The 17,239-nt window shown below is 42.9% G+C and overlaps 2 protein-coding genes across 7 annotated transcripts in view; both read left to right on the forward strand.

Moving 5' to 3' along the window:
- The window catches only part of fam184ab (family with sequence similarity 184 member Ab), a 204,527-nt gene extending 203,730 nt beyond the window's left edge, over positions 1-797 (forward strand). For all 5 annotated transcript variants that reach the window (XM_071370060.1, XM_071370059.1, XM_071370066.1 and 2 more), the window contains one exon: positions 278-797. In XM_071370060.1, coding sequence (XP_071226161.1) covers positions 278-359 — 82 coding nt within the window. In that variant the 3' untranslated portion in view covers positions 360-797. The remainder of the gene's footprint in view (positions 1-277) is intronic.
- Positions 798-1,852: 1,055 nt separating this feature from the next.
- mcm9 (minichromosome maintenance 9 homologous recombination repair factor) lies at positions 1,853-17,237 on the forward strand. 2 transcript variants are annotated; one of them, XM_071370070.1, is made up of 13 exons: positions 1,853-2,158; positions 2,895-3,211; positions 9,370-9,683; positions 9,836-9,917; positions 10,329-10,529; positions 10,717-10,842; positions 10,959-11,078; positions 11,186-11,360; positions 11,493-11,695; positions 12,970-13,176; positions 13,364-13,446; positions 14,952-15,097; positions 15,339-17,237. In XM_071370070.1, the coding sequence occupies exons 2-13, from the start codon at positions 2,902-2,904 to the stop codon at positions 16,993-16,995; spliced, it is 3,624 nt and encodes a 1,207-aa protein (XP_071226171.1). In that variant the 5' UTR covers positions 1,853-2,158; positions 2,895-2,901; the 3' UTR covers positions 16,996-17,237. The 2 variants fall into 2 exon arrangements, with proteins under 2 accessions (XP_071226171.1, XP_071226170.1); XM_071370069.1 differs by lacking the exon at positions 1,853-2,158 and having other exon boundaries at positions 2,171-3,211.
- The last annotated feature ends 2 nt before the right edge of the window (positions 17,238-17,239 follow it).

The following is a 17,239-nucleotide window of genomic DNA, read 5'->3' on the forward strand; positions in this document are numbered from 1 at the left end:
TTAAAAATGAGCAAACTTAACACGGTTAAAGGCTGATTATTGCAACAGAAATGTTATTGTTTTCGAGGAAGCATTTACACTCGAGAGCAGATAATCAAATCTATAGATATACTGCCTCAATAAAATCCTCTGAACTGGATGAATGACTACACTGACTTCAAACACAGAACATAAGCATAAAAACTACTCTCAACCCTGAGGTGCAATAAGGATTTCTTAGTCAATAATGTCCTGTATAACTGTTTGCTGCTGTTGTGGTGTGTGCCCCCCTGTGTAGCCCTCCTGAGACAGAGGAGTCACCCGTAGGATCCCCCGACCCCCAGCGCCAGGAATGGTTCGCCCAGTACTTCACCTTCTGATTTTTGCAACTCGAGAGCATGTCAACCATACGAAACGAAAAAGACTTTAAAAAATATATATATTATTTAATGATCAACCACTCCATTGCATTCTGTTGATTACTTCACTGTGAATGGGTTCCTTGTTTGTACAGTGCCGATGAGTATGTTTGACGTTTTTCTTTTTTGCAGTTTGTAATGAGTGGTACATATGCTGCTATCATTTTTTAAATACAGTATACAGTAAATTGTCCTCTCTCTGTACCTTATTTTAGGATGGCACTGTAATGATAGTTTGTTACAGCCGCATAAGACATTTTGGTAGAACTAAACTGTTTGTATGGTTGTCTCAACACAGATATAATGATGTCTCACCAATTTTAAAAATAAATTGCATATTTTATATTTATATTATACTGTGTATGCTTAACTAATAAATACTGATTATTGTGACATTTACTCATGTGTGTGCTGTCAATTATGTGGGCCTTTCAATGTATGTATGATTTGTTACAAAACAGTACTATGTGCCATAGAATCCCAACTTCAGCAGAAAATATTTAATAAGGTTCATGGATAAAAAAAAAAAATAACTATATGATTGTGTTTCACAATGTTTTAGGTCATAGTATGTACAGGTATTAACTGTGTTCAGGTATTAACTGTGTTCAAGTGATGCATGAGTTTTACCTCTGTGGGCAGAGCCGGTAGAGGGCACTGAATGGCTCTGGTCCTGCTTGTGGCGGTTTTGACCAGTGGTAGAAAAAGTACTCAATTGTCATACTTGAGTGAAAGTAAAGATAACTTAATAGAAAATGACTCAACTAAAAGTCACCCAGTAAATTTCTACTTGAGTAAGTCAAAGTATTTGGTTTGAAATATACTTATGTATTAAAAGTAAATAGAATTAAGTATCAAAAGTAAAAGTATAAATAATTTCAATTTCCTTATATTAAGCAAACCAGATGGCACAATAAAAAATTATAATAAAAATATATATATATTGCTAGCGGCACACTCCAACACTCATAATTTACAAACAAGGATGTGTTTAATGAGTCCACCAAATCGGAGGCAGTAGGGATGACCATGGATGTTCTCTTGATAAGTGTGTAAATTTGAAGATTTTCCTGTCAAAATATAGAGTACTTTTGAATGTCGGGGAAATGTATGGAATAAAAAGTACATTATTTTCTTTCGGAATGTAGTGAAGTAAAAGTTGCCAAAAATATACCCCCAAAAAATACTTAAGTAGGACTTTTTACTTAAGTACTTTACACCACTGGTTTTTGACTAAACGGGATGCAGCTAATGTCAGAAGTGACTTTCTCACTGCAATTTGCGTAGCAGATTATGAGAATTCGGTTAAGGTTATAGCATCTAAAATGCAAAATTCTCCCCGACGCGACTGCAATATGCAAGTTTTGACGTCACTTTTAACGTTAGCTGCGTCCCTTCGAGACATTCCTTACTCTGGCATGTGCATCTAAAGACCTTGCGGCTGCGCACTTTATTTTGCTATAGGCGAGACACTACCAAGTGAGAGAAGATAGGGGGTTCCTTCCATAAAAGCCTTTTCACATTTTGTGAAAGACACTCACGTGTTTTCAATTCTATTATTGTTGATTTTTAAATGTAGTATTTAATTCATGGTGACTATTTTAAGACAGGGTAATATGATGTTTATTTAATATTATAGTTTGAACACCCCCTGTGGAAGTAGTGTGTGAATCCAGCGGGAAGTACCAAAGTGCTTAGTATGTCCGTGGGACTTGTGTTGATATCTCTAGCTGTAGAGAAACTAAAACACTCAAAATAGGGTACGTATAAAGTTATATTGTTTGCTAATACATATTACATTTAGATTTTGGAATCATGTGTAGCTGTTGTCAAACTTGCCTCCCTGTTAGCTAGCTGACGTTAGCCAAACAACCAGATCTGGGCCATCGCGTTATGGCATAGAGCAATTTTTTTCCAACTTTGTTTAGGTACTGGCTTCAATATACTTAAGTTACTCACGAAAGTAAAAACGTTGTTAGTGATGACAAACATTTTTCCATAAATGCTAGGTCTTGTCCATACGCGTGCGTCTGATCTGAAGCGAATGTATCTCGTAAATCTTTGTCGTAGTAGAGCCGACGCATACGCATGGACCGCAGCTACTATTAATAAAGGAAATGCATTCAACTGAAATGTGTCTTCCGCATTTAACCCTACCACTGTGAATCAGAGAGGTGCGGGGGCAGCCTTAAATTGACATCCACGTCTTCGGTGCCAGGGAAACAGGTTAACCCCCTTGCTCAGGGGCAGAACGACAGATTTTTACATTGTCAGCTCAGGGATTCGATCCAGCAACCTTTCGGTTACTGGTCCAACGCTCTAATAACTACACCAGCCTGAGTTATCAAAAATAGTGTCAGCACCACTTCACCTCTGCAACTAAATTGCTATTCTTCTTTGTTTGTCAATCTCTCTGACTTTGCCATTACTATTAATGTCACCTTCAGTTTACAAGCCTGACACTACAGATGAGCTAAACCATATTCACCCCTCCAGATCCAGGATGTTGATAAACCCAGAGCAGGTAGCTATGATAGGGCAGGTGTTTGAGGCGTATGTGACAGAGCACCACAGGAGTGACATCCTGCAGATCCTTCAGGAGCCTGATGAGGATGCCCACTACCCGGTGGTTATCAACGCCATGACACTGTTTGAAGCCAACATGGAGGTGGGCGACTACTTCAACGCCTACCCCAGCGAGGTCATCAACATCTTTGACACCACCCTTCACCGAGCCGCTAATACAGTGTCAGAGAACTCTACACAGCAAAGGTGGCACAAGGTCAAACACCACCTGCGTGCCCGAATCACAGGTAAGACGCTCTATCCCACTTCCAAATCGACGCCTAGCCCCTACCTCCTAGGCACTTGTATAGATCTGAAAAGATAAGCAGTATGTTGTAAATTCGTTCCACCTAGCCTATCATAGAGCAAATTGGAGTTATTGCTATAATTATTTCTAATTAGTTATCCAATCTCTTTATTTACATGAAGACAAGTGCATAGAGAGGTCAATAATATGAGAGACGAGAGAGCTCTTTCTGCTCCCTTCTATGAATGAATTGTCCTCATACATAGTTATGGCCCTCTGCTGATGTAGCTTTATGTAACGTCTGAGATCTACAGTACCAGTCAAAAGTTTGGACACACGTACTCATTCAAGGGTTTTCCTTTATTTTTACTATGTTTTACTACATTGTAGAATAATAGTGAAGACATCAAAACTATGAAATAACACATGGAATCATGCAGTAACCAAAAAAGTGTTAAACAAATCAAAATATATTTTATATTTCAAATCAAATTGTATTGGTCACATACACATATTTAGCAGATGTTATTGCAGGTGTAGCGAAATGCTTGTGTTCCTAGCTCCATCGGTGCAGTAGTATCTAATAGAGCAAGAAGAATGGAATTAATAAATATATAAATATTAGATTGAACAATGTCGAAGTGGCATTGAATTAAAAAAAACTGAATAGAATACAGTATATACATATGAGATGAGTAAAGCAGTATGTAAACATTATTAAAGTGACTAGAGTTCCATTATTAAAGTGGCCAGTGATTCCATGTCTATGTATATAGGGTAGCAGCCTCTAAGGTGCAGGGATGCATAACTGGGTGGAAGTCGGTTAGTGATGGCTATTTAACAGTCTGATGGCCTTAAGATAGAAGCTGTTTTTCAGTCTCTTGGTTCCAGCTTTGATGCACCTATACTGACCTTGCATTCTGGACGATAGCGAGGTGAACAGGCCGTGAGATTCTTCAAAGTAGCCAGCCTTTGCCTTGATGACAGCTTTGCCCACTCTTTGCATTCTCCCAAACAATTAACAGGTGTGCCTTGTTAAAAGTTCATTTGTGGAATTTATTTCCTTAATGCGTTTGAGCCAATCAGTTGTGTATAGCACCCCTACAAGGTATTTATTTATTTATATTTATTTGGTAAAAGACCAAGTCCATATTATGGCAAGAACAGCTCAAATAAGCAAAGAGAAACGACAATCCATTATTGCTTTAAGACATGAAGGTCAGTACGAAACATTTCAAGAACTTTGTAAGTTTCTTCAAGTGCAGTCGCACAAACCATCAAGTGCTATGATGAAACTGGCTCTCATTAGGATCGCCACAGGAAAGGAAGACCCAGAGTTACCTCTGCTGCAGAGGATAAGTTCATACCAGCCTCAGAAATTGCTTTATAAAAAAAAAAAAGTTTCACGGAGTTCAAGTAACAGACACATCTCAACATCAAATGTTCAGAGGAGACTGCGTGAATCAGGCCTTCATGGTCAAATGGCTGCAAAAGAAACCACTTCTAAAGGACACCAATAAGAAGTAGAGACTTGCTTTGGCCAAGAAACACGAGCAATGGACATTAGACCGGTGGAAATCTCTCCTTTGGTCTAATGAGTCAAAATTTGAGATTTTTGGTTCCAACCGCTGTGTCTTTGTGAGACGTAGAGTAGGTGAACGGATGATCTCTGCATGTGTGGTTCCCACCGTGAAGTGTGATGGTGTGGGGGGGGCTTTGCTGGTGACACTGTCTGTGATTTATTTTGAATTCAAGGCACACTTAACCAGCAGCCATCCCACCTGGTTTGCGCTTAGTGGGACTATCATTTGTTTTTCAACAGGACAGTGGCCCAACACACCTCCAGGCTGTGTAAGGGCTATTTGAACAAGAAGGAGAGTGATGGAGTGCTGCATCAGATGACCTGCCTCCACAATCACCCGACCTCAACCCAATTGAGATGGTTTGGGATGAGTTGGACTGCAGAGTGAAGGAAAAGCAGCCACCAAGTGCTGAGTATATATGGGAACTCCTTCAAGACTGGTGGAAAAGCATTCCAGGTGAAGCTGGTTTGTCATCAAGGCAAAGGGTAGCTACTTTGAAGAATCTCAAATGTAAAATATATTTTGATTTGTTTAACACTTTTTTGGTTACTACATGATTCCATGTGTTATTTCATAGTTTTGATGTCTTCACTATTATTGTACCATGTAGAAAATAGAAAAACCCTTGAATGAGTACATGTGTCCAAACTTTTGACAGGTACTGTATATTTGTGAGTTAGTGGGTGGTTGTCCTCCCTGTCTAATTGCAATGCTTGAAAGCTCCATTTAAAACAGTGTCTGGAGGAGTTTAGGCCGCAGTGTTCATTTCATTTGTTCTGCTGGAGGCTCACCTCATCAGTCTGCTCTCTGCAACAGAAGAGTCATTTAAATCGAGACAGACACAATTAGAGCTCCTCATCATAGATAGCTGAATCACTTGTCCAGTGGAAAACATTAGCATCCTTTTGATGCAGCTTGATAATGATAATAATCACAATAGGAAGTACAGTATACCCATCACTGGCCAGCAGGATTTATTGAGAACATTATGAACATCTTGTCTCCGTGTAGGTATCTGTCTGGTTGTTGACTTGGGAAGAATGTCTGCCTGAAATGCAGGAGAACAGTAGGCAGTAAGAGACTGAAACAGGAGACTCAGCGTGGTGTAACAACAACACAAGCCATTCCAGATATCACTCAGCAGGCCCAGTATTGACTTCCTGAGATGACACATGGTTACCTGAGATGGGGCCCAGGAAAACTAGCTACTCAATGAGGGTTTCTTATGTACACTGTCTCGAGCAATAAGGCTGCGTTTACACAGACAGCCCGATCATTATATTTTTTTGGACTAATTGGTATTTTAACCAATCAGATCAGTTCTTTTGCCAATAATTGGGCTAAAGATCATAATTGGTCTGTCTGTGTAAACGCTGCCAAAACTCAGCCGCACTATGGGTTCCGACATCTGCCAGGCTGCCACAGTTTTACCGTCACCATTAGTTTAACACCTGGAACAGGTTGACATGGATTGGCCTGATTTGATTTTAATATGCAGATGATAAAAAAAGAGCATAGACATATAGTCAAATGGGAATAATCTGTAATGATTGACCTTGTCTGTCTGCCAGCCTTGCAAAGTAGCTCAACCTTCACATCTAATTACTTTAGCCATTGCGTACTGCAGTCTGGAGTCTCACCAGTACAGAGAGCAGTGTTATAAATAGCCAGATGATGTGCTCGACTCGTATGCTGTTCCTTGGTTGGTTACATGGCGTGAATGTAGAAGGCATAGCAAATAGCAGCAGGGCTCTTGGTGATGCAGCTGTGTGTGTTCTGGTGGGGAATGTTACTGCTACAAGGCCATGTTTAAGATCAGACCAGTACATGCTTCAATATTTTCAACAGGTTGCTCGCTCGAAATTCAGAATGTCTCTCTGTGGAGAGGACCGCTGTATGTGGGCTGCATCTTAAAACTCAGTTGTCTACTCATGAGAAAATGGAAAGTGCTTCACATAAAACCACTCTGAAGATGTGGATGGAAAATGTCAATGTTGTTTGAGATGCCAGATGGAGAGAGAGGATAATACACTATATATACAAAAGTTTGTGAACACACCTTCAAATTAGTGGATTTGGCTATTTTAGCCACACCCATTGCTGACAGGTGTATAAAATTAAGCACACAGACATGCAATCTCCATTGGCAGTAAAATGGCCTTACTAAAGAGCTCAATGACTTTCAACGTGGCACCGTCATAGGATGCCACCTTTTCAACAAGTCAGTTCGTCAAATTTCTACCATGCAAGAGCTGCCCCGGTCAATTGTAAGTGCTGTTATTGTGAAGTGGCAATGTCAAGGAGCAACAACAGCTCAGCCGCGAAGTGGTAGGCCACACAAGCTCACAGAACGGGACCGCCAAGTGCTGAATCGCATAGCGCGTAAAAATCATATGTCCTCAGTTGCAACACTCACTACTGAGTTCCAAACTGCCTCTGGAAGCAACATCGGTACAATAACTGTTCGTCGGTAGCTTCATGAAATGGGTTTCCATGGCTGAGCAGCCGCACACAAGCCTAAGGTCAACATTCGCAATACCAAGTGTCGGCAGGAGTGGTGTAAATCTCGCCGCCATTGGACTCTGGAGCAGTGGAAACATGTTCTCTGGAGTGCTAAATCACGCTTCACCATCTGGCAGTCCTACAAATCTGGGTTTGGCAGATGCCAGGAGAACGCTACCTGCCCCAATGCATTGTGCCAACTGTTAAGTTGGGTGGAGGAGGAATAATGGTCTAGGGCTGTTTTTCATGGTTCGGTCTAGGCCCCTTAGTTCCAATGAAGGGAAATCTTAACGCTACAGAATACAATAACATTCTAGACGATTCTGTGCTTCCAACTTGGCAACAGTTTGGGGAAGGCCCTTTCCTGTTTCAGCATGACAGTGCCCCCGTGCACAAAGCGAGGAAATGGTTTGTTGAGATCGGTGTGGAACAACTTGACTGGCATGCACAAAGCCCTGCCCTCAACCCGATCGAATACCTTTGGGATGAATTTGAACACCAACTGCGAGCCAGGCCTATTGTTCGACGAGCATCTGGTCCTACTGGACACCGAGATGTCCACATACTTTTGGCCATGTCGTGTATGTTCTATTTTTATTTTTTTTTTAACTAGGGAAGTCCATTAAGAACACATTCTTATTTACAATGACGGCCTACAATGGCCAAACCTGGACGACGCTGGGCCAATTGTGTGCCGCCCTATGGGACTCCCAATCACGGCGGATGTGATACAGCTTGGATTCGAACCAGGGATTGTCGTGACGCCTTTTGCGCTGAGATGCAGTGCCTTAGACTGCTGCACCACTCGGGAGCCCCTATTAATCCATGATAACATTGGTGGGCTGGAGTATTGCATTTTATCCATAAAGGCCTATTTTCCGTTTATATTCTATCAGTTCATGGGATTAAATTTTACACTGACAGTGTCTGCGAGTCCACAGATTTATCAGGAAAAAAGACTCTTCACAAGTCTGCTATGGATTCTCAGTGGTCACTGCTTAGGCCTAAAGCTACCTGTTACCAAAGAAGGCTTCTCCCATAAATCAAATCAAATGTTATTTGTCACATGCGCCAAATACAAAAGGTGTAGACCTTACTGTGAAATGCTTACTTACAAGCCCTTAACGAACAATGCCGTTTTTAGAAAAATAAGAGATGAGAAAAATATATTTAAGAAATAAACTAAAGTAAAAAATAAAACCGCAACAATAAAATAACAATAACGAGGCTATATAAAGGGGGTACCAGTACCGAGTCAATGTGCGGGGGCACAGGTTAGTCGAGGTAATTGAGGTAATATGTACATGTAGGTAGAGGTTAAGTGACTATGCATAGATAATATACAGTGAGTAGCAGCAGTGTAAAAAAAATAAAATGGGGGGGTCAATGCAAATAGTCTGGGTAGCCATTTGATTAGCTGTTCAGCAGTCTTATGGCTTGGGGGTAGAAGCTGTTAAGAAGCCTTTTGGACTTAGACTTGGTGCTTCGGTACCGCTTGCCGTGCGGTAGCAGAGAGAACAGTCTATGACTAGGGTGGCTGGAGTCTTTGGCAATTTGTAGGGCTTTCCTCTGACACCGCCTGGTATAGAGGTCCTGGATGGCAGGAAGCTTGGCCCCACAGTGATGTACTGGGCCGTACGCACTACCCTCTGTAGCACCTTGCGGTCGAAGGCCGAGCAGTTGCCATACTAGGTGGTGATGCAACCAGTCTGAATGCTCTCGATGGTGCAGCTGTAGAACTTATTGAGGATTTGAGGACCCAGGCCAAATCTTCTCTGTCTCCTGAGGGGGAATAGGTTTTGTCGTGCCCTCTTAGAGTTCTCTGCGTTAGGTACTTTTATCCAATATAATGCGATACATCTCTCTTCAATACAATAGTGGGTAGAGAGCCCCATCTGGTGGTTAATATTGAGCATGACAAGGAATGCTGAACTTTGTTTGAGTTCCAGGAAAGATGGTACAGCGTGTTGTCAATTCTGATCATTGTTTTGATGTCTTGTCCAGTGCTCCTTGGTCTGTTTGATGTCCATAACCCTAACATCCCTCTGCATTGCTGTATGTCATCACGCCTCAGGTCTTCCTGTGTGTCCGGAGCTCACCAGGGAGAACATCCCCAAGTCTCGGGACGCTGGTCACTTCCTGTCCGTCACGGGCACGGTAATCCGCACCAGTGTGGCCAAGGTTCTGGAGTACGAGAGGGACTACATGTGCTCTAAGTGCCGTCACGTGTTCTCCCTGCAGGCTGACTTTGAGCAGTACTATAGCTTTGTTCCCCCTATCAGCTGCCCCAACCAGGACCTCTGTAACTCCAACAAGTTCACCTGCCTGTCAGGCAGCTCCACCCCGGCAGCCTGCAGGGACTACCAGGAGATTAAGATCCAGGAGCAGGTGACTGACTGACTTGGGGCTAAGGGGCTCTAGTACTGTTTGTTTTAATTATTGTCTACACATTAACCCTTTTGAATAACATCTGCAAACACATTGTAAGCCTATATTTGATCAAACTGCACCCCTCTTTCCCTGCTGTTCTGTGTGCCCAGGCCCAGAGGTTGTCTGTGGGCAGTATTCCTCGCTCCATGGTGGTCATTTTGGAGGATGATCTGGTAGACAGCTGTAAATCAGGTAACATTGGTCACTATGATGTCATTTGTCACTATGATATCACAGTTGACATATGTATTGGAAATTACATCACAGTGGGATTGTTACATAAAGGATATTGTCATACTGTATTATGGGAATTTGTTTTGCAGAGGGCGACATCAATGCGTTAGGTAGATTGTGACATCACTGAGTATTGGAATTCCACATTGTGATGTATTACCAATGATGTCATAATACTGTATGATGTACGGATGTTACATTGTGGTGTCATGTTGTGTGTGATAACATCACAATACCATATGATTGTCTTTCACCCAAGATGAAGTCACAGTAGAGGAACATGAATGTTTTTAAAGGGATTAGTGTCATCCCATTGAATGTTGGGACTGAATTTCTAGGATATCACAATATGTGATGACATTTTTTCAGGTGATGATGTTACAGTGTATGGAGTAGTTCGTCAGCGATGGAAGCCCCTGTACGAGGACGCACGCTGTGAATTGGATCTGGTGTTGAAAGCCAATTTCATTGAAGTGAACAATGAGCAGACCATGGCAGCTCTGGTCCTAGAGGACATGCAGCAGGAGTTTGAGGAGTTCTGGGACAATTACAAACATGACCCTATAACTGGTACATAATAACTCGACTGTAATACTTCCCCAATCCCCATAATTAAAACTGTTGCCATACAGATTTAGATACTACTTTTTAATGTATTTAATAGTCATTATTACATGATAAATACTATATGAGATGAGATGCACATGAAATATGTATGGAATTTGATTGGTGTTCTTCTTCCATGTTCTCTCTGAAGGCAGGAACCAGATTCTCATGAGCATGTGCCCACAAGTGTTTGGAATGTATGTAGTTAAGTTAGCTGTTGCCATGGTGTTAGCAGGTGGGGTGCAAAGAATAGATCCTTCTGGAACGAAGGTAAGAGGTATGTATCCTTGTTCCAAATGTGGACCAATTTCTCTTACATGCCTCACAAACTGCAACTCTATTGGTGTCGATGTTAATATCTGATTCTAGATTTGTAATATGTTTCTGGTTTAGGTGAGTCTCATCTTCTGCTGGTGGGAGACCCAGGCACAGGGAAGTCTCAGTTTCTGAAGTACGCTGCTAAGATCACTCCCCGGTCAGTCCTCACTGCTGGGATCGGCTCCACTACCGCAGGTCTGTCTGCCCTCTGCTGGTTCATCTGAAACAGTTCACTTTGCTTAAAGGAATCACTGAAATAACCACTTATGTTAGTCAAAAAAGGAATATGTGTTGTGTGTCAGGGTTGACGGTGGCAGCAGTGAAGGACTCCGGGGAGTGGCATCTAGAGGCAGGAGCACTGGTGCTGTCTGATGGAGGCCTGTGTTGTATCGACGAGTTCAACAGCATCAAAGAGCACGACCGCACCAGCATCCACGAAGCCATGGAGCAGCAAACCATCAGTGTGGCCAAGGCAGGGTAAGGAAAAATCTTATCTTGCACTCACTTCTGTTATGGGCTGAAGCAGGGTCATAATGACTGACATGCATAAAGCATCTTTCTATTTCCTTCATTGACTTTGTGGGGTCTCTTTCCCTCTGTCCCACCCAGCATGGTGTGTAAACTGAACACCAGGACCACCATCTTGGCTGCCACCAACCCTAAGGGCCAGTACGACCCAAACGTGCCTGTGTCGGTCAACGTGGCCCTGGCCAGCCCCCTGCTCAGCCGCTTTGACCTGGTCCTGGTCCTACTGGACACAAAGAACCCTGAGTGGGACCGCATCATCTCCTCCTTCATACTGCACAACAAAGGTGTTTATACAGAGTCCTTATAGAGAGAGAGAGAACAGGCTCTGAAGAGCTAATGTGTTCACATCCACCAGTTTTTAGACCACACTGCGTTTTGGCTTCATAATGATAGAAACTGGTCCAGACCCTGGAGAAACAGGACTCTGGTCAATTAATGACATGAATTCATCTGAATGTCGCTTTGGATAAAAGCATCTGCTAAATGGCATATTATATATATGATCAGTTGAAGTACAGAACAGTCATTAAAGAACCCAGTCCTCTAGAAGTGGAGTGTAATAATCCTGCGCTTAGCGCCTGAGATATCCACCAATTACATAGGTCATCTGAGGAATCAGTGGGATATCATATTGCTGAGTTTAGCTACACTGCAAATTAGAGTTGAGACCTCCTCTGGGCTCTTCATTAGAAAAGTCAATTTCTCTCCCCAGAAAGACAGCATTTGGTCATTTGCATAATATAATTCCCACAGTATTTGCATAAGGAAGAGAGCTATGTTGAATGAAAATGCCAATGATGTAAAGTCTCTGTGGCATCGTCCCAGTTTAATTAGTGCTCTAGGTCGTTATCAAGACGATCACTCAGAGAGTTGTGGTTACGGAAGGCTGGGTCCTATTCATTATGACAAAACGTTTTGCAACAGAAAACTATTCTTATTGGACAAGTTTAGGTAGTCCCATCCTGTTTCAGTTAGTTTTCTTCTGTCTGGTAAATAATAAATACATCCCTGCATCTTGCTCATTACTTTAATCAGAAGGCTAATATCAATACTATGCATGCCAGTCTCTCTTGGCTAAAAGTAGAGGAGAGACTGACTGCATCACTTCTTGTTTTTATAAGAAACATTGATGTGTTGAAAATTCCAAATTGTTTGCATAGTCAACTTACACACAGCACTGACACACAAACTTACCCCAGCAGACATGCCACCAGGGGTCTTTTCACAGTCCCCAAATCCAGAACAAATTCAAGAAAACATACAGTATTTATAGAGCCAGGATTGCATGGAACTCCCTTCCATCAAAGATTGATCAAGTGAACAGCAAACCTGGTTTTGCAACACCTCACAACACCTCCCCTGTTTGACCTAGACATTTTGTGTATGTACTGATTTGTGATGTTTTAAATATATGTAATTCTGTCCTTGAGCGGTTCTTGTCTATTAATGTTCTGTATTATTGAATGTTTTCTGTGGACCCCAGGAAGAGTAGCTGCTACTATCGCAACCGCTAATTGGGATCCTAATAAAATACCAAATACCTTCATCTGCCCTTCAGGAGTTCCCTGTCAGTCGGAGGATTCTTTGTGGAGCATGGAGAAGATGAAGGCCTACTTCTGCCTGATCAAGGGGCTGCAGCCGCATGTGTCTGAGGAGGCCAACTCCATCCTGTCCCGCTACTACCAGCTGCAGAGGCAGAGCGACAGCAGGAACGCAGCCCGCACCACTATCCGCATGCTGGAGAGCCTCAGCCGCCTTGCTGAGGGTGGGACAGCATTTTACATTACACATCTAATGTCTTTCCTTTGGAATTCCTTTGGGTTTGGTTTAGTTACTAAGGAGTTTAGTAGTTACTGAAAGTGTTCAAACTCATATTTATTATGTGAATGTTTTATGCTATAGTTGATATGATGTGGTCATGAAGCTCATGATCTTTGTCTTGATCCTGGCAGCACACGCCAGGTTGATGTTTCGAGACACTGTCACTGTGGAGGATGCTGTTGTTGTTGTCTCTGTCATGGAGTGCTCTATGCAGGTAGGAAGCTACACTTTTTTACATTCTAACATGAAATAAGCAATAAGGCCCAAGGGGATGTGGTATATTTAAGCGATAAGGCCCAAGGGGATGTGGTATATTTAAGCAATAAGGCCCAAGGGGATGTGGTATATTTAAGCAATAAGGCCCAAGGGGATGTGGTATATTTAAGCGATAAGGCCCAAGGGGATGTGGTATATTTAAGCGATAAGGCCCAAGGGGATGTGGTATATTTAAGCGATAAGGCCCAAGGGGATGTGGTATATTTAAGCAATAAGGCCCAAGGGGATGTGGTATATTTAAGCAATAAGGCCCAAGGGGACGTGGTATATTTAAGCAATAAGGCCCAAGGGGACGTGGTATATTTAAGCAATAAGGCCCAAGGGGACGTGGTATATTTAAGCAATAAGGCCCAAGGGGATGTGGTATATTTAAGCAATAAGGCCCAAGGGGATGTGGTATATTTAAGCGATAAGGCCCAAGGGGATGTGGTATATTTAAGCGATAAGGCCCAAGGGGATGTGGTATATTTAATCGATAAGGCCCAAGGGGATGTGGTATATTTAAGCGATAAGGCCCAAGGGGACGTGGTATATTTAAGCAATAAGGCCCAAGGGGATGTGGTATATTTAAGCGATAAGGCCCAAGGGGATGTGGTATATTTAAGCAATAAGGCCCAAGGGGATGTGGTATATTTAAGCGATAAGGCCCAAGGGGATGTGGTATTTTTAATCGATAAGGCCCAAGGGGATGTGGTATATTTAAGCGATAAGGCCCAAGGGGATGTGGTATATTTAAGCGATAAGGCCCAAGGGGACGTGGTATATTTAAGCGATAAGGCCCAAGGGGACGTGGTATATTTAAGCAATAAGGCCCAAGGGGACGTGGTATATTTAAGCGATAAGGCCCAAGGGGATGTGGTATATTTAAGCAATAAGGCCCAAGGGGATGTGGTATATATTCCACAAACCCCCAAGATGCCTTATTGCTATTATAATAAACTGGTTACCAACGTAATTAGAAGAGTAAAAATAAATGTTTTGTCATACCCATGGTATACGGTCTGATATACCACGGCTTTCAGCCAAACACTATTCAGGGCTCGAACCACCCAGTTTATAATGGCCAATATATCACGACTACGGGCTGTTCTTATGCACGACATGAGGCTGAGTACCTGGATACAGCCCTTAGCCGTGGTATATTTGACATATACCACAAACCTCTTTAGGTTTCTTATTGATATAATAAACAGGTTACCAACATAAATAGAACAGTAAACAAGTATTTTTGCATCATACCCATGGTATATTGTCTCATATACACACACAACTGAAATGCTTTTTCAGCCAATCAGAATCCAACACCCAAACTACTCAATTTATAACATGTTACATTTTACAGTTACATTGAATGTAAACTGTAATGCCTTCAGCATGACTTGAAACACATGACATAATACAAAATGTAAGGTGAAGTTTCAGTGAGGTGTGTGCGTGTTTCAGGGGGGCGCTCTCCTGGGAGATGTGAATGCTCTTCACACGTCATTCCCTGACAACCCCAGTCAGCAGTACCAGACACAGTGTCAAATTGTTCTGGAGGGCCTCCAGATGCCTCACCTCCTCTACAAGGAGATGGACAGGCTCTCAAGGTGAGACATTATACTTGTGAAATCTTAAAGAACAAGGTTTGTGATGATTCAACTTTGTAGAACAGGACAAAAAGAAAATATTGCTTATAAGTAATGCATTCTCTAACTTATTGTCTTCTACACCATCAGAATAAATCTCACTTATAACAACTCCCCCACCAACATATCACCTCTAAACCCTAGCCCAGTGAAAATACTGAGTTCAACCCCATTCATGTAAGAGTCATTGTGTTTTCTTTAGACTGCAGAATAATGGGCCAGGCTCCCCTAAAGGAACAGAAAAAGGTTCTCCTCTGCCTGCAAAGCAGCACAGTGATCTGAGCAGCAGTTATCATCACAAGAGTTCTAAATTCCAGACAAGAGGTCCAAGGCACTCTGACATCACCACAGACTCAGAGAGTGGACTGGACTGGTTCCACTCACTGGCCGGCCCAGTGGGGGGAGGACATGCCAGCTCGCCGATCATCACTTCACCCATCACAACATCCACACAACACAACCACAACTCCTTCTCAAAGCAGGCCCGAACCCTGCCAAAACACCCCGCTGTGTCGTTGCCGGGCAACAGCGGTGCTGCACACAAGGAGAGTGGGAGAGCACCTGTGTGCGATAAGACACCCAGTATAACTGCGGAGGAGGTGGTAGAGAGCTGTAAGGAGAGCAGTAAAAGCACAGCATCAGCAGCAGCGGAAGACAGATCCTGTTCTGTGGTACAAAAGGTGTCCAAGAAGCTGCGAGACAAACGGCTCAGAGCAATGACTCATGTTCCCCTTCAGGGAGACAAAGTGGGAGGCAACATCAGCACCAGCAGAGACCTCATAGACCATCTAGATGTGGTGCAGGCCTTCTCCACAGACTCCCTGCCCTCCCACAGCACACCTGTAGCAGGGAAGAAACGCAACTCAAAAAAGAACAATGTCCCTTGTAACCTCCCGTCTGGAGACCAGGACCTCTTTGGTACTGTGGGGGCAGGGGGAGAAGAACTGCACTCTAAGTTCACAGGGTTCACATTTAAACCCAGAGAGAAGATGACCCACACTGAACCTCTCTGTCCAGATACTGACAGCTCAGACTTTCACACAGAGAATAGAGGTCCACCTAGCAGAGCAAAGATGCATAACAGAGAAAACCATAACACAGTTTCTTCAGCTAGAGAGAAAGAGAAAACGGAAAAGAAAAAGAGTGAAAAACAGTGTTACAAAGACAAGCCAGCAGAGGGCAGCAGTTCTGCCAAGAAGCTGAGGGTTCAGTCTGAGGAGAAAGAGTTTCCCATTGAGGTGTCACGTGACATGAACCCAGAGGTCAGTGGTCCCACGGCGGAGGGAGGTGGTGATGGGGGGGATCATGGGACAGAGCAGAAACGCCAGCAGTTGCTGAGCAGAATTGCTCCAGGTGAGAACAGAACTACATTCACAACCCCCACAGACCCTCCACCACTACAGCCAGACCACCCAAAGCCCACTGTGGCGGCCTCTACCCTGGCCAAACTCTCCAGGTTCTCCTTCACAACCACAAAGGACAAGGAAGTTGCAAACCTAATAACAACTCTTACATCAGGTGCTCAGGTTACCTCGTCCATAGAGCTTAAAGCAGGGCAGCAGGACACATGGACACAAGCTATCACCAGCATACAGCAGAGGACAGGGATGCAAGCTAAAGCCTCTACAGAGGATAGGACTGAGGCAAGAGTTAGTGGAGACAAAGACTTCCAGACATTTAACAGTAAGGGCCAAAACCCTGCTATAGATTCTGCTGTTAACCCTAAAAAGAGAAAGTGTTTTGAGCTGGGCTCTAAAGGCCTCTTCTCTGGCCTGTCTATGTTCAGCTCCTCCAACTTTGATGAAGATGATCTGAGTGTAGACTGGGATGATGAGTCGGGGAAAAAAACGAAAATGTAACAGTGAAACAATGTTTGAAACGATGTAATGTACTGAATATTATTTGTGACTTCTCACCGTGTGTGTGCATGCGTGTTTGTTGTTGTATGGTCAAGAATTGGTATAAATTTGCAGATCAGTGTTTGATCATGAGATTCACTATTGACTTGATGTCATGCTGTTGTATATTGAACACACATTATGCCATAGAAACAATCTTGTTAATCTGTTTCTTCTCTAAATGAAACCTCTTTTACAAAGCCTA

This window comes from Salvelinus alpinus, chromosome 27, assembly GCF_045679555.1.
Source record: "Salvelinus alpinus chromosome 27, SLU_Salpinus.1, whole genome shotgun sequence".
Taxonomy (NCBI): Eukaryota; Metazoa; Chordata; class Actinopteri; order Salmoniformes; family Salmonidae; genus Salvelinus; species Salvelinus alpinus.

Excerpts from the sequence above, each read along its gene's own strand:
- mcm9 (XM_071370069.1), top strand. The coding sequence starts at position 2,833 with ATGTCACCTTCAGTTTACAAGCCTGACACTACAGATGAGCTAAACCAT. Across the intron at positions 10,530-10,716 it reads CAAACATGACCCTATAACTG|GCAGGAACCAGATTCTCATG; the intron begins GTACATAATAAC and ends TTCTCTCTGAAG. Across the intron at positions 11,361-11,492 it reads ATCAGTGTGGCCAAGGCAGG|CATGGTGTGTAAACTGAACA; the intron begins GTAAGGAAAAAT and ends TGTCCCACCCAG.